The sequence below is a fragment of the Clinocottus analis genome, unplaced genomic scaffold (genome assembly GCF_023055335.1).
Source record: "Clinocottus analis isolate CAN_PGR_092001 unplaced genomic scaffold, fCliAna1.0.p SCAF_15, whole genome shotgun sequence".
Classification (NCBI taxonomy): Eukaryota; Metazoa; Chordata; class Actinopteri; order Perciformes; family Cottidae; genus Clinocottus; species Clinocottus analis.
The window spans coordinates 18,669,246-18,693,010 of NW_027175876.1; the positions used below are offsets into that span (position 1 = coordinate 18,669,246).

Here is a 23,765-nt window from a genome sequence, read left to right on the forward strand (position 1 = left end):
TCACACCCTCTCCCAACACCCTCTAGGTATAACCTCTAGGTATACCGTTTATTAATACTGTCTCGGTATACCTTTACATATACCCTCTACTTATACTCTCTACCTACACCCTCTACCTATACCCTCTATTTACACCCTCTACCCATACCCTCTCCCGACACCCTCTACTCACACCCTCTACCTACACCCTCTACTCACACCCTCTACCTACACCCTCTACCTACACCCTCTACCTACACCCTCTACCTACACCCTCTACCTACACCCTCTACCTACACCCTCTACTCACACCCTCTCCCAACACCCTCTAGGTATAACCTCTAGGTATACCGTTTATTAATACTGTCTCGGTATACCTTTACATATACCCTCTACGTATACTCTCTACTCACACACTCTACTCGCTAGAACCTCTTGGGCTCGTCCCCAAAGGCAGAACCTGCTCCTGGCAATACTTCAAGCGTTCTCCCTGAAACTTACAACAAGTTTATTTGCTAGAACCATCTCTGAAATGTTCTATGCAGAACCCCCTATGAGAAGTTCTACAACCCTTTTATGGTGCAATCCTTCTACCCAGAACCCACTCTGGCAGTTCTGTCGAGAACCTTTCCACCTTCTAATGTTGACAAAAGGAACCCACTCTAGAGGTTTGGACCGAGAACCCCTTCTTACTCCAAGTGCTCCATCTAGAACCCACCCGGGGGTTCTAATAAGAACCTTCTCCTCTTTCAAGGCTTTCATCTGGAGCTCACAGTGTTCCAAGTGTTCCATCTAGAACCTGCCCAATGTTCTTTATGAGGCTCCTAGACACGGTCTTGGGGGTGTGCGCTGGGAGGATCTATTAACATCTATGCGTTCAAAACTTCTTGAAGATGTTCTTCCAAAAAGCATGCTTGAGCTGATAAAATGTTCTTGATAGAACCCTTGATTTCTACAAGGAACCATTGAAACCTGCCTCCCCCCTCAAACCCTTCAAAGAAAAGGAGGAACCCTTGTCTCCTCCCGTCAGACCTGAAGGAGCAGCCTACCTGCGTCCTGAGAGTTCAGCACCTCCAGGGCGTGCATCATGGCGCTAGCAAACACGTTGGCGTCCTCTTTGCTGCCGAAGTTGAGGCCGTAGACCTGCCGGGCGTCGCGCCACTGGTGGAAGGTCTGCGTGGCCTGGTTGTACTTCAGCCCCTTGGGAATGGCACAGTTGATCACCACCTGGAGATGTCCACAATAGGGAAAGAGGAAACATCCTTTATAATCCCACAGTGGGGTAAGTATTCTCTGCATGTACCCAGACTCACTCATTAGGGAGCAGTGTGCTGCTGTGAGGCAGCCGGGGAGCAACTGGTGGTTCAGGGTCTTGCTCAAGGACGCTTCCACATGTAAACTACATGAGCTACAGATTAAAAATGAGTACTGTGACCACTTTAAACTGTTCTACATGAAGCTTTATCTAGGGAGCCACAAGGAACAACACAGATGTGTTGCTGACGAGCCTGTGGAAATGAGACGCCATGTTTTAAGGCTGACCCTTGAGATCTGTGGCTCAGATGCACAAATACACGCATTAAAAACAGTCAAAATATTGTTGGTCTCCATCCACACACCCTCTCAGTCGTCACACTACCTCCATCCGCCATGTTGCCGAGCTCAGAAAGAAACAATAATCATTGTCCCTCTAAAAAGCTCATTAAACACAAAGAAACAGCACTGGGACTCTGCGGCCATCGCGTAGTGAAAAGGTCAAGTCTGCCTGCTGGTGGAGTCACTTCAGGAAGCACTCGCTCCATGTGGATGGTTAGCATCCTGGGCTGTATAGGGGAGGTTAGCATCCTGGGCTGTATGGAGGGTGTTAGCTTCCTGGGCTGTATGGAGGGTATTAGAATTATGACTGTATGGAGGGTGTTAGCATCCTGGGCTGTATGGGGGGGGGGGGGGGGGTTAGTATCCTGGGCTGTATGGGTGTGTGTGTGTGGGGGGGGGGGTTAGCATCCTGGGCTGTATGGAGGGGGTTAGCATTCTGGGCTGTATGGGGCGTTAGCATCCTGGGGTGTATGGAGGGGAATAGCATCCTGGCTGTATGGAGGGGGTTAGCATCCTGGGCTGTATGGGTGGGGGGGAGGGGGTAGTATTCTGGGCTGTATGGGGGTGTTAGCATTCTGGGCTGTATGGGTGGGGGGGGGGGGTAGTATTCTGGGCTGTATGGGGGTGTTAGCATTCTGGGCTGTATGGGTGGGGGGGGGGGGGTAGTATTAGGGTTAGGGTAAACAGGAGCGCCACAAGCTAGCCATTACTGCAGGGGTGGGCAATTATTTTTCCCAGAGGGCCGCATGAGGTACAAAAAATATTGTGGAGGGCCGGACCAACAGTCCGAACTCATTTATGTTCTCTCCACGACAGTTTGACAGGACTTCCCAGCATGCAGTTCTGTGGTATATTTTATAAATGTGAAACCATGACTTAAGTTCCTATCCCTGACAGCTAAGTAGCTCCACTCAGAGAGTGGAAGGCTATTGGTGTGAAAAGTAAACGGTACTGCTCGGTAAAATGTATGGTAATGTGCTGCCATTTCAACAGTGCTAATATTGAAAAAAATTCCACACAAGAATATTGAAATTTTTATTTTTATTTTTTTAATTAGAAGTATTATAATACTTGGCAGGCCCGATTTAAACGCCCAGCGGGCCGTACTTTGCCCACCCCTGCGTTACTGAGACAGAGATGTGGGTTTACAAACTTTAGAGAAAAACAACAGTCTCCTCCCTCCTCTTCTGCATCTCTCTCACACACTCACACACACACACACACACACACACACACACACACACACACACACACACACACAGATTGAAGAGCATACTGAACAGAGGGATCTTAATCTGCATCATCATCATCATCAGTGCATTAATTATTTTAGCGCCGTGAAGCGATGTGAAAACTCTTCTCATGTGAGGCAGCTGGAACATTGTGTAATGTGGTTTAATCCCATAATCGCTGTGTCATCTCACATCCAAACTAATGAGGGACTGAATCCGCCCCGTTCCCCCACGGGGAGCCCCACATTCACTGTGGAGAGTTAAGGCTTTCAGAAACAGAGAGATTAAACTGTACCGAGTCATATTTTCTCTCAGGCATCTTGTTGCTGTAATAAACATCCCCTCCAGCGTTAAAACCTGAAACCAATCTAGTAGTTCATGGAAGAACAGCGGGCGCTGATGCCGTCAAAATTATTATAACCCCACCACCAAACAATGGAGTGTCTAGTACAACGCCTCCCTGCAGGCGGAAGGGATTCCTGGGTTTGTTGACCAGGAGGAAGTGAGACGAGTAACTCTCGATGCTGATTGTAGGAGGCGGCGAATGAAAGCAAACGCATCTCATGAGGGCGGCGCTGCACGAGCTGAAAGGTCAGCCCGCAGCACAGGGCGGGAACCGCCGGCCCCCTCCTGTATTTAAATGTCCAAAAGGCAATTATCTGACGAGGCCACACTTCAACCAGTGTTTGTTGTTTTTGTTCGTTGTGCGTCACAACTTCAGAATAACGGCAACGCTCCAGTGGTGCGAGTAACGAGACGTATTATTTTGTCATATTTCCCTGTTGTCTGATCGGCTCCCGTTTCGGTCCTTGTTTATTACGAATGTAAAGAGCAACAACAGTGATGTCATTCCCAGAAACATTGTTTTTACCATAGACTGTGGCTAGTAAGAGGACGTGGTCACCATGACGCCACACATTTGTTTGTGGACTGCTGTTCAGCATAGCGTTTTCTGGCCGTCAGGCTTTTTGCAACCGGTGAACGGAAGTGACCATATTAGGAATGTGGACGGGGCGTAGAAACGCCGTATATGGCTCTGGTAGCAGCAGCTCTCTGTCAATCACCTGGAAGACCCTCCCTAAAGAGTCCCATTATTATGGTCTGTTTGACTCTAACAGACCATAAAGTACTAAATGAACATCATGCTGTATAGAAGAAGACTAGAAACTAGAGATTGAGACATAAACTCATGTTTACATCAAGAGAGAAGTAGAGTCACTTATATAGACTTCTATACAACCAGAGGAGTCACCCCCTGATGGTCAGGAGAGAGAATGCAGCTTTAACACATGAAGCATAGACTTCTATACAACCAAAGGAGTCGTCCCCTGGTGGTCAGGAGAGAGAATGCAGCTTTAACACATGAAGCATAGACTTCTATACAACCAGAGGAGTCGCCCCCTGGTGGTCAGGAGAGAGAATGCAGCTTTAACACATGAAGCATAGACTTCTATACAACCAGAGGAGTCGCCCCCTGGTGGTCAGGAGAGAGAATGCAGCTTTAACACATGAAGCATAGACTTCTATACAACCAGAGGAGTCGCCGCCTGGTGGTTAAGAGAGAGAATGCAGCTTTAACACATGCAGCATAGACTTCTATACAACCAGAGGAGTCGCCGCCTGGTGGTTAAGAGAGAGAATGCAACTTCAACACAGCTCATCCGATTAGCTTGCTCACCCAGAGTCCCGACAGAGAGGCTGCAGAGGCCGAGACGCGAGATTCATGTTTAAATTTGCTAAACAAAGGGTGAATGTTAATTTGGCTCATTGGCGAACAAATCAACAAGAACCCGTGAGTGCTAACGGTCCAGATGTCAAACTAAAGCTGACGAGCGCCACCACCTGACAATAAAAGGGGATCGTATCTGGAGAGCTGGCAAACATTCGCCCAACATGTGTTCTCTCTATCGTCAGGAGTGCTGTGTTTCATTGACAGTAGTTTAGTGTACATATGACATGTTTTTCTGTAGGGATTAGTGGATGAAAGCAGTAGTTCTGAGAATAGCCGACAGCAATGTGTTAAGAGTCGCATTTCTGGTCTCTGGATGAAGTTGCTCACATTCTTGCAGTAGATGACCTGATGCTGCTCACTGATTGGAGAAGGAAGCTGCAGCGATGAAGGCGAGCGGCACCATGACGGATGCTGCTGCCTCCAGCTACCAAACAAACAACACCACAGAGAGGGATGTGGGATTTCTAAAGGCAGTGTGCTGACCCGCCGGAGGCAATTGCTCATATGCTATCTCACACACACACACACACACACACACACACACACACACACACACACACACACACACACACACACACACACACACCTGGTGGTCCTGGATCTTGCGTCCCACCACGCGGAAGGCGTTGTTGCCCGTGTGGTGGTAGATGTGGACCCTGCTGAAGCCCGTGGAGCCGCCGGCCGGGACCCACTTCTTGTTGCCGTCGTCGTACACCATGACGGCGGCTCGCGCCTGGCAGATGCTCTGTTCACTGCGGACACAGAGACAGGAGACGATCACACAACCGGACGCGAGGGTCAAACACTCTGCCAACACCCCGTGTGGCTCCGGGAGCTCGTTCACCATCTTTCTGCTGTTGTTGTTTACTTGTTTGAGTCTTATTCTCTACATGGACTCAACATGTTGTTTTTAGAGTCACAATCGTTTGGAGGATGTTTCTGAACAGGGACCGCAGGTACGATGCTGACGCAACATCTGGTCAGCGTGACCTGCTGCACAGAGAAGCACGATGATCAATAATACATAAAGACATATTCGAGCATATCAGACATACAGCATTGTTTTAATACAGTTATATAATATGCACTGAAGTAAAACTAAGTTTGAGACATTTGGTTACTATTGTTTATAGTATGTATGTACCGCAAATACATTTTGCATTTTGTGTGCTCTCTATGAGCTCATGTTATGAATTGCATAAAGCTACAGTGGGTTTTGCAATGAAGTAATAATTGTTAGTTTTGACATTGTGACGGATCAACAAATGAAATGCTCCAATACAAAGAAAGACAGGACCTCCTGCAGCACGGAGAGCACGCTACCCGAATGTCATCAAACATGAAACTACGGTTTCCACGAAGGGGAAGAAACGCAGCACAATCCCAACACAGAGACAGTTTCTATGTGCAGGACATTGTGATGAACCCTCATTCTTCTGAATTCCTTTAATGACATTAACAAGTCCGCAGCATGTTTATTCCGTCTGCAGGCTGCTGTCACTCGCACACAAGGAGTTCATATGAGCGCTCGCTCAGATTTCAGCCCTTGAGCAAAACACTAATGAAATGTGCGTCATGGGTGGCTGCCTGCATTTCATACACAGTAAAACAGACACAATCTTACATGAGTTCAGAGGCAGCAGGACACCTGGCAGGCGCGTGCCTCGTGGTTTTACATGTGTAGGATTTGGCGGCTACTAGTGGCGGGAACGTCAGAGCGGCCAGTAAAACCAAGCTGGAGAAAACCAAACATCGCACCGATCTTTCACCAAAAGCCTCCATATTGATATTGCAATAATATTGCCATTGGTGACCATTGGTGCTTTCACACAACGACATCAGTGATGTGGACATAACGACACGATGAGCTAAGGACTCACACAAGACCTTCACACAGAAAGGGCCAGCATTGAAGCAACAGAAGTATAAATATCTGGATCTTTATTGTTACAACAATGATCCTACATCTCCCATAATGCCTCAAACATTATATCATAAGATCATCACTGCCCAGTAAATACCAGGGGTCATGACCTAAAGCTCCTACTGAGACACAAAGACGTTGAGGTGTTGTCATACAAGCTCAAGAGCAAACTGACCTTTGTGTGTTCACGAGTGCCCTCACGACACAATCGACAGCCACAGTGTCCGAATGCACCGACAGACACACAACACAGGTAGAAAGAGAGAGAGAAAGAGAGAGAGAGAGAGAGAGAGAGAGAGAGAGAGAGAGAGAGAGAGAGAGCAACAATGGAGGAGCAGACAAGCTCAGACTGGGGAGAAGACCAAGAGAAGAGAGCCAGGATGGGAAGGATGAGAGGACACGCCATGTTGTGTTTCATAAGTATTTGATTCACGGTTTGGAGATGACCAAAGCTTCACCAAAGCAGTGGAACACTAAATACATGAAAACAAGGGTAGAAACATGTACATTCATGTCTAATACCACATTTTGTATTATTGTGTCTGTCGACACTTCCATCCATCCATTATCTTAACCGCTTATCCTCATTAGGGCCGCGGGGCGCTGGAGCCGATCCCAGCCGTCAAGGGGCGAAGGCAGAGTTCACCTGGACAAGTCTCCAGTCCATCACAGGGCAGACATAGAGACAGACAACCATTCATGCTCACACTCACACCTACGGGACGTTTAGAGTCCAGGTAAGCTGAGCTGCATGTGTTTGGACTGGGAGGAAGCCGGAGAACCCGGAGAGAACCCACGCTGCCACGGGGAGAACATGCTGACTCTGGACCTGCAGACCGGGATGCGAACCCCAGACCCTCTTGCTGTGAGGCGTCAGTGCTAGCCACTACACCGTGGCTAGCACTGACGCCTCACAGCAAGAGGGTCTGGGGTTCGCATCCCGGGCGGGGCGGGGTTCGGATACTGGTCTGGCAGGTCATTCTGTGTGGAGTTTGCATGTTCTCCCCCGTGGCAGCGTGGGTTCTCTCCGGGTTCTCCGGCTTCCTCCCACAGTCCAAACACATGCTCCATAGGTTAATTGGGTCGACACTTGAATCGACAAATCAGGATGAGAGGCTATATAATAGAATGTGTGTGTGTGTGTGTTAGGTGGGATCCAGCTGGAGGCCCCCCGGTGCTCCACTTCTTTAGAACCGCTGCGAGCTAAAAGCCAACAGGAAATCCATCCAGAAGTGTTTCAATAAGGAGGGAGTCCCATCCCCCCTGAAGACATTACAGGGGAAAGAGTGTACAATTATTGACGTCCACGGCAGCACCGTTGGCGTCTCCCGCGTCTACGCACTGCTGCATTTGCCGCTTTTCTCTTGTTTCTCCCTCTGCAGCTCGTTCAGGGATCTGTTGCATGAAGCGAAGGCGTGGCTGTCCTCTGTTTGAGGACTTGACCATGTGACCTGGTGCTGCTGACCCTCCTCTGCTTCAGCTGCTCCACTGAGACAAGAGCTAGCCTGCTATCGTCTGCACAGTGAAAGTGCCGCTTGCCCGTTCATACTTCACGCTGGAGTTCCCTGTCTTTCTCCCCAAAATAAAGCTCTTCTTTACTTCTGGCCTCGCTAGCGGCTGCATGCAGCTCGGACATATAATGCATTTCTAGCCGTGTGTCGGACCAGAAGTTATTGGCAGTAACCGCCGCGTGGGCGCAGAGCGGCGGGCGATTAGCTCGCGATGGAGGGGCCCGCTAACTGGAATGCATATGAGCTAGCATGCTACACACATGTAGCCCCTTTAACGGGACACTTACACCTTCCATCTTCACAGACACAGAAGAGCTGATCCCCATCAGAGACCTCGTGACCGGAGCGCGGTGACGGAACCACGAGGACATTACCGGCGCCGAAAGCTCTCTAATGGAGCAGAGGGACGCAGGCGAGATGTGAAAAATATCTGCAGATCTGAGAATAGGAACGGGGAATGGGATATGAGATGAGAATATTTCCGTTCCCTTCATTAATGTTAATGAGTTCGGAGCGGCGCCGACTTCAAAGAGGAACAGAGCATCTCCAGAGGGGAGATAAACGCAGGAGGCAGAGAGACGCTGACATGTCAGACGACGCTCGCCTCCGCGGATTCAGACGATGTGTTTTCGGTCCTGTGGTGCCACCAGATGAATAACAGAGAATCCTACATGACGCTTCCTGACTCCACCGACCAGCTGCATCACCGCTGCGGCTGGAAATTGTGATCGTTCCGCTGCTGACGGCCGCGCTTACATAACAAGCTAACGGCTAAAAATAGAAACAAAGCAAAGAAAACGGGGTGGCTGAAATGTCATCCGCTGTTTCTGATGAGCCCCAATGGGGAGACTGCCTGTGTGTGTGTGTGTGTGTGTGTGTGTGTGTGTGTGTGTGTGTGTGTGTGTGTGTGTGTGTGTGTGTGTGTGTGTGTGTGTGTGTGTGCGCGCGTGCGTGTGTGTGTGTGTGTGTGTGGTCTCTGATCAGTGCCCAGGATTTGAAGCACATTTTGCATCGTGGCCAAACGGTGGAATTATAATACACAGGTCCGTCATGAGACGACACAAAATAAATGTTCCCCATGAACTTAAATATTACTGTCACTCAGTGGAGTTTTACAGATTTATTATTTTAGGTGAAACGAACAATCCACACACACACACACACACACACACACACACACACACACACACACACACACACACACACACACACACTTTCTTTGCTTATACGAATTACAACAGACGATAGTACATTACAGTATTTATTATTTCTGACTGTTATATGAAGGATAATGATGTTTGTTATTAGTTGGAATGCTGCAAGCATTCCAACTATTGTTCTTGAAATCTTTATTAAACTGTTTCTTCTATTTCTTCCATCCGTATTTTGGACCGTAACTAGTCCTTCATATTTCCAGTTACAGAAAAAAGTTCAATTATTCAAATATTCAGCTACTTAAGGAGACGATGGCTATGACTTTTCATATTTCTGACTTTTCAAATTTCCAAATTATTAAGCTTTTTAGGATTTTTTTTATAATGGGACCCAATGGGGAAATCTTCAAATCATCTCCAACTTCAAACGTTTACAGTTTCTTCATACGTTGAGCTTGAGACAATATTTAAAATTTCATATGTTGACAAAACCTTTAGCTATTAATCTACGCTTTTACATTTTTCATATTTTCTCAATTTTCAAAATTATTCAGCTTTTTATTAAAAAAAATGAATGGTTTTCAATGAAGAACATCTTCAAATCCGCTTTCAACTCTTCAACTTCAAAAGGTAAAGGCTCTGTCATACCTTCAACTAGAGACACCATTCCACCTTTAAAATGTTGACAAAACGTTTAGCTGTTATTGTATTACTCATCTTTTTGATATATCCTATAGTGTTTTAACTGTAGGCGTTTTCGTTTTATGTTTTTTCCGCACCTTTTCTGCCTTTCTCATTATTGTGTGTTGGGCAGCTCAGAGCAGTGACGTCATACTCAAGAGCGAGAGCACTTGGCGATACACATATTTTAAACTTGCTCTCTACTCCAAACCGTATACTCTTTGGACATAATTTATAGCTCAAAACGTTGGAAATCTTGTCTTCTGCCGTAAACTGCGGTCGATAGGAATCCAACAGATAAGACGTGTTGAGGTCCGACTGAATGGGAGAGCCGGTCCGTCCCCAGCAGCAGCCCTTTGGTCTGTGCATCTGCAGACAGCAGGCACGTAAGCGGCCGCACACGCGAACGGGTCGCGCACATGAACGGCCGTGCTCGCGCGTGAACGGCAGCACACGTAAACGCCCACTAACGTGAAACGGCCGCGCGTGTAAACGCTCGCCAACGGGCGCGCCCGCGCCTCAACGGCGCGGCCGCGTTAACGTGTTATTATGGTCGCGTGCACGTTCGTGTGTGTGTGTGTGCGCGCGTGTGTGCAGGTCACTTTGGTTATAGACGTCAGGATTAACAGCGTCACTGACGTTCACGTTCTGAGGTTTGACAGATGGTTTTGAAGACACTCAATAATATCAGTTCGCCTGTGATCAGTGGTTAGCAACTCCGTCTGAGAAGCAAAGGGTCAGTGGTTCAAACCCCGCCTATGGCAGGCTTCAACTTAAAAAAAAAATACAAAATTTTCTTCTGTTGGACTGGACACTGTGGCGGGCCGGGTCGTATGTTTGACACCTCTGATTTAGATGATGCAGTTTTCCTTTCAACTTTTCCAATTATACATTTAAACGACAAGGATTTTCAACAGTTCAATTAAATGATGTTGAACTGTAACATTTTTCAGCAGGCATTTTGCCTTTTCTATATTTTCAGTAATGATTTGCTATTCATTTATATATTCATCTATTCCGCTATTTTCAGCGATATTAATATATTCAGCTGTTTTTACATATATTCAGCTATTCTTTCATTTTCAAATATATTTAGCTATATTTCGCTAATTTAAGCCATATTCCACTATGTTCAGCTATATTCAGCTATTTCCTTCAAATATTTCAGCTATAAGCTTCAGCTTTTTGCATTCCAACGCATTTTCAGCAGGAAATGCTCTTTCTAGTTTATCTTCATCTTGTAAAAACTGTAAACGCAGTGACCTCCTTCCTGTTGAAGACTGTAACGACCTCACTCACATTGGGGTCATTACAGTTTCACTCATGGTGGGGTCATTACAGTTTCACTCATGGTGGGGTCATTACGGTCTCATGGTGGGGTCATTACGGTCTCATTACGGTCTCATGGTGGGGTCATTACGGTCTCATGGTGGGGTCGTTACACGGTGGGGTCATAACACGGTGGGGTCATAACACGGTGGGGTCGTTACACGGTGGGGTCATAACACGGTGGGGTCGTTACACGGTGGGGTCGTTACACGGTGGGGTCGTTACACGGTGGGGTCGTTACACGGTGGGGTCGTAACACGGTGGGGTCGTAACACGGTGGGGTCGTTACACGGTGGGGTCATAACACGGTGGGGTCGTAACACGGTGGGGTCGTTACACGGTGGGGTCGTTACACGGTGGGGTCGTTACACGGTGGGGTCGTTACACGGTGGGGTCGTAACACGGTGGGGTCGTTACACGGTGGGGTCGTTACACGGTGGGGTCGTTACACGGTGGGGTCGTAACACGGTGGGGTCGTTACACGGTGGGGTCGTTACACGGTGGGGTCGTTACACGGTGGGGTCGTTACACGGTGGGGTCGTAACACGGTGGGGTCGTTACACGGTGGGGTCGTTACACGGTGGGGTCGTTACACGGTGGGGTCGTAACACGGTGGGGTCGTAACACGGTGGGGTCGTTACACGGTGGGGTCGTTACACGGTGGGGTCGTAACACGGTGGGGTCGTAACACGGTGGGGTCGTTACACGGTGGGGTCGTAACACGGTGGGGTCGTAACACGGTGGGGTCGTTACACGGTGGGGTCGTTACACGGTGGGGTCGTTACACGGTGGGGTCGTTACACGGTGGGGTCGTTACACGGTGGGGTCGTAACACGGTGGGGTCGTAACACGGTGGGGTCGTTACACGGTGGGGTCGTTACACGGTGGGGTCGTTACACGGTGGGGTCGTTACACGGTGGGGTCGTTACACGGTGGGGTCGTTACACGGTGGAGTCGTTACACGGTGGGGTCGTAACACGGTGGGGTCGTTACACGGTGGGGTCGTTACACGGTGGGGTCGTAACACGGTGGGGTCGTTACACGGTGGGGTCGTTACACGGTGGGGTCGTTACACGGTGCTGCTCAGGCTGCAGTGAGCGGCTCGGCTGTCGGTAACATTTGTTTCCCGCATGACGGACACACTTTGGACTTTTTGGCCGTGATCAGAATAGATTCATTAGCATCTGACTCACTGCCGTGGTATTTATTTACTCCCTCCTTCCCTCACTAAATCGACTCGTTGGCCCTTTTTGGCTGGAAACCATCCGACACATAGAGCGGCGCTCTGCTCTGGAAAGGCCAGAGTCAGCTGTTTTCTTAAAGCGGGGGAGGAGGAGAAGTCCTGTGAAGCCAAAGCAAAACATGCAAGCGGACATATAGATGCTGTGGAGCGAGCCGTGAGAATAAAGGAGGAGAGTAGGCTGGGACTGAGGGATTGTTCAGGGAGGAGTGCAGCTGGGCCCGGACGGAAGACAGGAAGACAGGAAGGAAGGAGGACGCGGGGGCTCTGGAGAGCATCCATCCATCCTTCCTTTTTCATGAGCTAATGTTAGCATGCCCAGCTAACTAGCTAGCACAGTCTCCTCACCGGGCCGTGTGATGTCTCATGAAAAGTCACCAATACTTTGTTGTGTTTCTTCCTACAAAGCGCAACAACACGTGTCGCTTCCCGCTCGTTGCACCCCGTCCTCTCTACATGGAGCAACCAGAGCGTCACCGCCGCCAGAAAAGACTGTGAGCTCAGTGTGAGTCAGACAAAGAGAGGACCGGCCTGCTGGCACCACCACACCTGAGCTGCGACAAAGAAGCCACGAGAGGCTCGATATATACACAGCACATCCCACAGTGATGGAGTGTGAGTGAGAGTGTGAGTGTGTGAGTGAGAGTGTGTGAGAGTGCGAGTGTGTAGCAGGTAGACACACAAGCCCTCCAGCCACTCACAGAAACGCGGAGCGATGACTGTGACTGTGTTCGGACTCGATACCTCGGGCAGGATCAGTCATCTGTTAGCTTCCCGGCGCTCACCAGGGAAAGAGAGCGAAGAGGCCGTTAGCATGTTGCTAACTGTTGTTTCAGCTCCACCGCTGCACCGACAGCACGTCTTGATCTGAGCAGGAGGGCGATATGCTCCTCTAGAATTGTTCATATAATCAAACTCGAAACCTCCACGTGACGTGTGAAGCGTTACGTCACGGGAGGAACCGTTACAGGCAAAACACCAGACAAGACTGTTTTTAGCTTAGCTAATGAATCAAGTTCAGAGCCTGTCCCGATAATTACATTATTGATTTATCTTTGGACATGTGGCCTCTGTAGTAAAACTCTTCACATGCGTTTGTGTCTAAGTGACTAAAGAGAGCAATGAGTTATTGTGATGAGCAACGCAAACCTGATGAAACTCAGATATCAGAGATGGATTCCTGTGTTGCTGTTCTCCTGCATCAGGACCAGCTGATGGGCAGCGGCCATAGCGCTGGCGTGCACAGCGTGGCCGTGCACAGCGCTAGCGTGCACAGCGCTGGCGTGCACAGCGTGGACGTGCACAGCGCTGGCGTGCACAGCGCTGGCGTGCACAGTGCGGACGTGCACAGCGTGGATGTGCACAGTGTGTTCAGCGTTCTTTTCAAGTGTCTTTTCTTTCTTTCTTATCGCCCCGCGAGCTCCATCGCTCGGCTGTTGCTGCACAACGACAACGTGGAAATGTTCCAGATTGCAGAGCTGGTGATCCGGAGTCGGGCGTGAAGCAGAGACGTTGACTCTAATTCCCACAGCAGCGCGCCACTTTGTTCCTCCTAATTATTTCCTAGACACCTAATGCAGGTCATTACGAAACATTATTGCCCAGCAATTACCTGGCCCATCGACCGGCCCAGTCAAGCAACACTCCTGTTGGAGGTCTCGTTGCCCGACACACAATCCTCCTGGATTCAATTAGGCTTCCAGCAACTCACTTACAGAAACCATTAGCTGAGCCCCAGAGGAAGAGCCACAGGTGGCCTCCCTCCCTCATTGACCTTAATGACTCCGCCCTTTTCAGCGCTATAGCAACCAGCGTCTTCGTGATCAACCCACCCGGGGAGCAGCTTTGTGGATCAACAAGCAATCTGACCTTTTGACTCAATGAAACGAGTCAGGGTCACCAGCAACACAGAGAACAGATGGAGAGCTTTTACTGCAACTTGTTGGTCAGAGCGCAGCGGGGCAACACGAGCAGAGGGCAACACGAGCAGAGAGCAACACAAGTAGAGAGCAACAGAGAGCAACACGAGCAGAGAGCAACAGAGAGCAACACGAGCAGGGGGCAACACGAGCATAGAGCAACACGAGCAGAGAGCAACACGAGCAGAGGGCAACAGAGAGCAACACGAGCAGAGGGCAACAGAGAGCAACACGAGCAGAGTCCCTGTGACGGAGCAGCAGCTCTTCTCTTGTTTGTTCCACTGAACCAGAGTTGCTGGTTGCTGAAACCAGAAGAGACCTTTCTGTCCACGTTGAAGGAAGTGTTTCTTTGGTGACCTCACTTCATTTGTCTTCACTTTGTGGAGGAAGTGAGCGCGTGGACCTCAGAGACTCCATCACTGCAGAGCTGGAGGGACGAGCACTGAAGCGTCCAGAGGAGAGCACATGCTGCTGCACGTCCAGCGGGAGACACACACACACACACGCGTGTGTGTGTGTGTGTGTGTGTGTGTGTGTGTGTGTGTGTGTGTGTGTGTGTGTGTGTGTGTGTGTGTGTGTGTGTGTGTGTGTGTGTCACAGGGTGTTTGCAGCCCTTGCGTGTTAAACCGGAGTCTGGCACTTCTTTACGACCGCGCAGTGATCCACACGGGACAGGCAGCACATTGACCACCGGTCCGGTCTGGATCCGGTCTGGATCTGGTCCGGACCGGTCTGAGCAGCCCTCTGGTATGTAACCATGGAGACAACAAGTGAAGCCTTCAACTGAACCTCTGGCTTGTTTTAACAGCAGTGTGAATACAACAGTGGACTGAGGCCAACGGTTCATTAAATACCTGTGAGATTCTGTTCCAGAGGCCAAACCCTGAATGGGCCGTTTGTGGCGGTGAACTGACCCGTGTGAGCGTCAGTGTGGACACGCCGTTAGTTAGTGTGGACACGCCGTTAGTCAGTGTGGACACGCCGTTAGTTAGTGTGGACACGCCGTTAGTTAGTGTGGACACGCCGTTAGTCAGTGTGGACACGCCGTTAGTTAGTGTGGACACGCCGTTAGTCAGTGTGGACACGCCGTTAGTCAGTGTGGACACGCCGTTAGTTAGTGTGGACACGCCGTTAGTGTGGACACGCCGTTAGTTAGTGTGGACAGGCCGTTAGTCAGTGTGGACACGCCGTTAGTCAGTGTGGACACGCCGTTAGTCAGTGTGGACACGCCGTTAGTCAGTGTGGACACGCCGTTAGTCAGTGTGGACACGCCGTTAGTTAGTGTAGACACGCCGTTAGTTAGTGTGGACACGCCGTTAGTTAGTGTGGACACGCCGTTAGTTAGTGTAGACACGCCGTTAGTTAGTGTGGACACGCCGTTAGTGTGGACACGCCGTTAGTTAGTGTGGACAGGCCGTTAGTTAGTGTGGACACGCCGTTAGTTAGTGTGGACACGCCGTTAGTTAGTGTAGACACGCCGTCAGTGTGGACACGCCGTTAGTTAGTGTGGACACGCCGTTAGTCAGTGTGGACACGCCGTTAGTCAGTGTGGACACGCCGTTAGTTAGTGTAGACACGCCGTTAGTATGGACACGCCGTTAGTTAGTGTGGACAGGCCGTTAGTTAGTGTGGACACGCCGTTAGTCAGTGTGGACACGTCGTTAGTTAGTGTGGACACGCCGTTAGTTAGTGTGGACACGCCGTTAGTCAGTGTGGACACGTCGTTAGTTAGTGTGGACACGCCGTTAGTTAGTGTGGACACGCCGTTAGTCAGTGTGGACACGTCGTTCGTCAGTGTGGACACGTCGTTAGTTAGTGTGGACACGCCGTTAGTTAGTGTGGACACGCCGTTAGTCAGTGTGGACACGTCGTTAGTTAGTGTAGACACGCCGTTAGTTAGTGTAGACACGCCGTTAGTGTGGACACGCCGTTAGTTAGTGTGGACACGCCGTTAGTTAGTGTGGACACGCCATCAGTGTGGACACGCCGTTAGTCAGTGTGGACACGTCGTTAGTTAGTGTGGACACGCCGTTAGTTAGTGTAGACACGCCGTTAGTGTGGACACGCCGTTAGTTAGTGTGGACACGCCGTTAGTCAGTGTGGACACGCCGTTAGTTAGTGTGGACACGCCGTTAGTTAGTGTGGACACGCCGTTAGTCAGTGTGGACACGCCGTTAGTCAGTGTGGACACGCCGTTAGTCAGTGTGGACACGCCGTTAGTCAGTGTGGACACGCCGTTAGTTAGTGTGGACACGCCATCAGTGTGGACACGCCGTTAGTTAGTGTGGACACGCCGTTAGTTAGTGTGGACACGCCATCAGTGTGGACACGCCATTAGTTAGTGTGGATACGCTGTCAGTGTGGACACGCAATCAGTGTGGACACGCAATCAGTGTGGACACGCCGTTAGTTAGTGTGGACACGCCGTTAGTTAGTGTAGACACGCCGTTAGTCAGTGTGGACACGCCGTTAGTCAGTGTGGACACGCCGTTAGTTAGTGTAGACACGCCGTTAGTATGGACACGCCGTTAGTTAGTGTGGACAGGCCGTTAGTTAGTGTGGACACGCCGTTAGTCAGTGTGGACACGTCGTTAGTTAGTGTGGACACGCCGTTAGTTAGTGTGGACACGCCGTTAGTCAGTGTGGACACGTCGTTAGTTAGTGTGGACACGCCGTTAGTTAGTGTGGACACGCCGTTAGTCAGTGTGGACACGTCGTTAGTCAGTGTGGACACGCCGTTAGTTAGTGTGGACACGCCGTTAGTTAGTGTGGACACGCCATTAGTCAGTGTGGACACGTCGTTAGTTAGTGTGGACACGCCGTTAGTTAATGTAGACACGCCGTTAGTGTGGACACGCCGTTAGTTAGTGTGGACACGCCGTTAGTTAGTGTGGACACGCCATCAGTGTGGACACGCCGTTAGTCAGTGTGGACACGTCGTTAGTTAGTGTGGACACGCCGTTAGTTAGTGTAGACACGCCGTTAGTGTGGACACGCCGTTAGTTAGTGTGGACACGCCGTTAGTCAGTGTGGACACGCCGTTAGTTAGTGTGGACACGCCGTTAGTTAGTGTGGACACGCCGTTAGTCAGTGTGGACACGCCGTTAGTCAGTGTGGACACGCCGTTAGTCAGTGTGGACACGCCGTTAGTCAGTGTGGACACGCCGTTAGTCAGTGTGGACACGCCGTTAGTTAGTGTGGACACGCCATCAGTGTGGACACGCCGTTAGTTAGTGTGGACACGCCGTTAGTTAGTGTGGACACGCCATCAGTGTGGACACGCCATTAGTTAGTGTGGATACGCTGTCAGTGTGGACACGCAATCAGTGTGGACACGCAATCAGTGTGGACACGCCGTTAGTTAGTGTGGACACGCCATCAGTGTGGACACGCCGTTAGTTAGTGTGGACACGCCGTTAGTGTGGACACGCCGTCAGTGTGGACACGCCGTTAGTTAGTGTGGACACGCCGTCAGTGTGGACACACCGTCAGTGTGGACACGCCGTTAGTTAGTGTGGACACGCCGTTAGTCAGTGTGGACACGCCGTTAGTCAGTGTGGACACGCCGTTAGTCAGTGTGGACACGCCGTTAGTTAGTGTGGACACGCCGTTAGTTAGTGTGGACACGCCATCAGTGTGGACACGCCGTTAGTTAGTGTGGACACGCCGTTAGTTAGTGTGGACACGCCATCAGTGTGGACACGCCATTAGTTAGTGTGGATACGCTGTCAGTGTGGACACGCAATCAGTGTGGACACGCAATCAGTGTGGACACGCCGTTAGTTAGTGTGAACACGCCATCAGTGTGGACACGCCGTTAGTTAGTGTGGACACGCCGTTAGTTAGTGTGGACACGCCGTTAGTGTGGACACGCCGTCAGTGTGGACACGCCGTCAGTGTGGACACGCCGTTAGTTAGTGTGGACACGCCGTCAGTGTGGACACACCGTCAGTGTGGACACGCCGTTAGTTAGTGTGGACACGCTGTCAGTGTGGACACGCCGTTAGTTAGTGTGGACACGCCATTAGTTAGTGTGGACACGCCGTTAGTTAGTGTGGACACGCCGTTAGTTAGTGTGGACACGCCGTTAGTTAGTGTGGACACGCCGTCAGTGTGGACACGCCGTTAGTTAGTGTGGACACGCCGTCAGTGTGGACACGCCGTTAGTTAGTGTGGACACGCCGTTAGTTAGTGTGGACACGCCGTTAGTTAGTGTAGACACGCCGTTAGTTAGTGTGGATACGCCGTCAGTGTGGATACGCCGTCAGTGTGGACACGCCGTTAGTTAGTGTGGACACGCCGTCAGTGTGGACACGCCGTTAGTTAGTGTGGACACGCCGTTAGTTAGTGTGGACACGCCGTCAGTGTGGACACGCCCTTAGTGAGTGTGGACACGCCGTTAGTTAGTGTGGACACGCCGTTAGTTAGTGTGGACACGCCGTCAGTGTGGACACGCCGTTAGTTAGTGTGGACACGCCATTAGTGAGTGTGGACACGCCCTTAGTGAGTGTGGACATGCCGTTAGTTAGTGTGGACACGCCGTCAGTGTGGACACGCCGTTAGTTAGTGTGGACACGCCGTTAGTTAGTGTGGACACGCCGTCAGTGTGGACACGCCGTTAGTGAGTGTGGACACGCCCTTAGTGAGTGTGGACATGCCGTCAGTGCGGACACGCCGTCAGTGCGGACGCGAGGCAAATGAAGCAGCCTGTCTTCCATCGTGTGCTCAGGTGGTGGCACCATGACGGGACACTCCTGTGGAACTACGTTCCTCTTTTAAATTTCAAAACAGCATAAACGGTTCTCGGCTGCCAATGATTGCATCAGGCGGTTGATCTCCCGTCTGAGAGTGAAGACACAACCCTCTGATATCTCCACAGGGGCAGGAAGTTGTTTGAGGTAGAAACTGTAGTTCTTCCTCTCGCTGTGAGAGAAACAGTCCAGAACAAACAGTCCTGTGATCCAGCTGTTCCCACTGCTTCTCTGGGCCCAACCAGCAGCTTTGAGCCAAACACACCTTCTACTCTGCAGCTGCTCCTCACCAGCGCCCCCTGGCTGCTGAGGGTTGCGAGTTGAGAGGTCAGCAGCCGCGGTCCCTAATATATCATGCAGTTTACTGCTCCCAGAATGCAACAGAGAGACGACGCACGAGACTCCTGGTGAAGATAATAAGACAACAATAATATAAATACTATTCATTAAGTTCAATGACAACAAGCCGGATTTGAAACCTGCCACAAAATACATGAAGTAATGTAGAGAGAGAGTGCATTGATACATAGATGATTACTTTATTGATCCTGAAGGTAAAGTCATTGCTCATCATGAGTCAGAGAGCTCACAGCTGCTCTACGTCCAGCTGGAGGGATACTTTGGTGCGCGTTATGTTTTCCTTGTTCCACATCCTCGAGCTCTGTCTTCATATTGCTGTTTTTAAAGCGAACAAACGTCTCTGTGAGCGAACACAAAGAAATAAACATCAGAGCTGACGACTCAAACGTCTCTGTGTGTGTTTGTGTTTCCATGTAAACAATTCACAATACACAATGCTACAGGGTGTGAGGCTGCTTTCACACACACACACACACACTCACACACACACACACACACACACACACCTACACACACACACACACCTACACACACATTCCCACATTCCCACACACACACACACACACACACACACACACACACACCCACACACACACCCACACCTAACACACACACCTACACACACACACACCTACACACACACACACACATACCCACACCTACACACACACACACACACACACACACACACACAGACACACACAGACACAGACACACACACACACACACAGAACAAGAGATGATGTTCCAGAAGTAACACTCAAAGTATCAGAAGATAACTTTACCTAAACAAAGGTTGTTCATTAGATGGAACTACAAATCCCAGCAGCACGAGCTAACGAGCTAACGAGCTAACGAGCTAACGACAACCTAAACCAAAACCTAAATCCAAATGTTTCCTTGAAACATGCTGAAGCTTCCCTTCGGGCCATGAGGACCGTCCTCACTTGCAAAGCGTGGAGCTCCTCGAGCGAGAGGAACCGACCCGACACTCAGGAGCACCAGGTGCTCTCCACCACGGCGCCGCCAGGAGGGTGGAGGCGACCGGTGGGACGTGCCCTGACAACTGAAACAGCAGCACGGGACGCTCCTTCAGCGTGTGGAGAAGCAGACACCGCGAGGTGGACACGGTTCAACCCTAACCCTGTCTGTTCCTCGTCTTCGCCGGTGGACACTGACCTCCTCTCAGGAGGGAACACAGCCGCTGAGCCCAAAGAGATGGATGTTCATTTAGCAAACTGCATCAATAATGAAGCGCCATCTTCTCGCTTAGCTTCCCGCCCACGCCGCCAAGCAGCGGTGCAGCGATGCAGCGATGCAGCGGTGCAGCGGTGCAGCGGTGCAGCGGTGCAGCGATGCAGCGGTGCAGCGGTGCAGCGGTGCAGCGGTGCAGCGATGCAGCGGTGCAGCGGTGCAGCGGTGCAGCGATGCAGCGATGCAGCGATGCAGCGGTGCAGCGATGCAGCGGTGCAGCAAGCGATAACCCAAAGCAGCCCTCTGGAGGACGTCTCAGCAGCGCTGCCGAGAGCTGCAGCCTCCTCACGGCAACAGATCTACAGCTGGAGGTGAAGCAGACACATGGCAGACACACACACACACACACACACACACACACACACGGTTCAATCCTGGCTGGTTGCCTCTCAGGCGACAGCATGGTATCCAGGCAACAGGCTCTCTGGGCGTCGTGGTGGAGGGTCTGCAGGGCTGAAGAAGAGGGCGGAGCCTCTCTCCTGTCCTTCCTCTCACCTTTCCTTCCTCTTTTGCCTTTCTCTTGATCTCTCTCTTTCTTCTGCCTCCTCGCTCCCAGCTCTCCTCTTCTCCCTCCCTCCCTCTCTCCTTTCCTCTCTCCCTCCCTCTCTCTCTCTCTCTCTCTCTCTCTCTCTCTCTCTCTCTCTCTCTCTCTCTCTCTCTCTCTCTCTCTCTCTCTCTCTCTCTCTCTCTCTCTCTCTCTCTCTCTCTCTCTCTCTCTCTCTCTCTCTCTCTCTCTCTCTCCCTCCCTCCCTCCCTCCCTCCCTCCCTCCCTCCCTCCCTCCCTCCCTCTCAGTCCGGGGGGACGAGCGCCCCCCTGCAGGAGTGAGGACCAGCGGCTGGATCTTCTCTCACGACAACATGCAGAGCTCTGTGAGACAGCACTTGAGTTTGTCTTCAGTCTTTCTGTCTCAGCTGGGAGCTGAAGACTGAGGACAGAGGACAGGAAGGACTGAGGACAGAGGACTGAGGACAGGAAGGACTGAGGACTGAGTACAGGAAGGACTGAGTACAGGAAGGACTGAGGACCGGAAGGACTGAGGACCGGAAGGACTGAGGACCGGAAGGACTGAGGACCGGAAGGACTGAGGACAGAGGACAGAGGACAGGAAGGACTGAGGACAGGAAGGACTGAGGACAGAGGACAGGAAGGACTGAGGACAGGAAGGACTGAGGACAGAGGACAGAGGACAGGAAGGACTGAGTACAGGATGGACTGAGGACAGGAAGGACTGAGTACAGGAAGGACTGAGGACAGGAAGGACTGAGTACAGGAAGGACTGAGGACAGGAAGGACTGAGGACAGAGGACAGAGGACAGGAAGGACTGAGGACAGAGGACAGGAAGGACTGAGTACAGGAAGGACTGAGGACAGAGGACAGAGGACAGAGGACAGGAAGGACTGAGTACAGGAAGGACTGAGGACAGGAAGGACAGAGGACAGAGGACAGGAAGGACTGAGGACAGGAAGGACTGAGTACAGGAAGGACTGAGGACAGAGGACAGGAAGGACAGAGGACAGGAAGGACTGAGGAGTATATATATATATATGTATATATATATATATATGAGGGAGGAGGAAGACCATGAGGGAGGAGGAGGACCATGAGGGAGGAGGAAGACCATGAGGGAGGAGGAAGACCATGAGGGAGGAGGAGGACCATGAGGGAGGAGGAGGACCATGAGGGAGGAGGAAGACCATGAGGGTGGAGGAAGACCATGAGGGAGGAGGAGGACCATGAGGGAGGAGGAGGACATGAGGGAGGAGGAGGACATGAGGGAGGAGGAGGACCACGAGGGAGGAGGAGGACCATGAGGGAGGAGGAGAGGAGAAGGAGGAGAGAGGAGGACCATGAGGGAGGAGGAGGACCATGAGGGAGGAGGAGGACATGAGGGAGGAGGAAGACCATGAGGGTGGAGGAGGACATGAGGGAGGAGGAGGACCATGGGGGAGGAGGAGGACATGAGGGAGGAGGAGGACATGAGGGAGGAGGAGGACATGAGGGAGGAGGAGAGGAGAAGGAGGAGAGAGGAGGACCATGAGGGAGGAGGAGAGGAGAGGGAGGAGAGAGGAGGAGATATTTCCATCGTGATGTTTAAAGCATAACTTGATCTGTGAGGAAACAAAGCTGGTCTAAAACTTTCTACATGTACATTTCATTTTGTGTTGCTTTGTGCGGCTCGTGGTCGAAGTCGTACAGGAAGCTGGAGCGGCGAGCAGAGGACCAACGATCCGCCTCATTTGCATAATAAACAAACGTGCAAAACAAACGACTGCATTCATGGAAGTGATGAAGTGAATGAAGCTTCCAGGTGACGTCCAGGAGGTAAAACCTTCTCCCCGTTCTCTCGTGACCCTTCAGACCAGACGTTTCTGATTCCATGGATCATCAAGATCTAACTTCACGGATCTAATCTAACGCCACGGATCTAATCTAACGCCACGGATCTAACTTCACGGATCTAATCTAACGCCACGGATCTAATCTAACGCCACAGATCTAATCTAATGCCACAGATCTAATCTAACGCCACAGATCTAATCTAACGCCACGGATCTAACTCCACGGATCTAATCTAACGCCACGGATCTAATCTAACGCCACTGATCTAACGCCACAGATCTAATCTAACGCCACGGATCTAACGCCACGGATCTAATCTAACGCCACGGATCTAATCTAACGCTACAGATCTAACGCCACAGATCTAATCTAACGCCACAGATCTAATCTAACGCCACAGATCTAATCTAACGCCACGGATCTAGCTCCACGGATCTAATCTAACGCCACAGATCTAATCTAACGCCACGGATCTAATCTAACGCCACGGATCTAATCTAACGCCACGGATCTAATCTAACGCTACAGATCTAACGCCACAGATCTAATCTAACGCCACAGATCTAATCTAACGCCACAGATCTAACGCCACGGATCTAATCTAACGCTACAGATCTAATCTAACGCCACAGATCTAATCTAACGCCACAGATCTAATCTAACGCCACGGATCTAACGCCACAGATCTAACGCCACAGATCTAATCTAACGCCACAGATCTAATATAACGCCACAGATCTAATCTAACGCCACAGATCTAA

The 23,765-nt window shown here is 50.7% G+C and overlaps 1 protein-coding gene across 5 annotated transcripts in view; it reads right to left on the reverse strand.

Annotated features, from left to right (window-relative positions):
* Positions 1–23,765, reverse strand: part of enah (ENAH actin regulator) — a 111,048-nt gene that overhangs the window by 53,257 nt on the left and 34,026 nt on the right. For 4 of the 5 annotated variants that reach the window (XM_068576621.1, XM_068576620.1, XM_068576624.1 and 1 more), the window contains exons 2-3: positions 5,126–5,291; positions 1,029–1,206 (exon numbers count right to left, since the gene is read on the reverse strand). In XM_068576621.1, the coding sequence (XP_068432722.1) occupies positions 1,029–1,206; positions 5,126–5,291 (344 nt within the window). Of the gene's footprint in view, positions 1–1,028; positions 1,207–5,125; positions 5,292–6,638; positions 6,685–23,765 lie in introns of those variants that run through there. The other variant, XM_068576622.1, reaches the window with a different exon arrangement.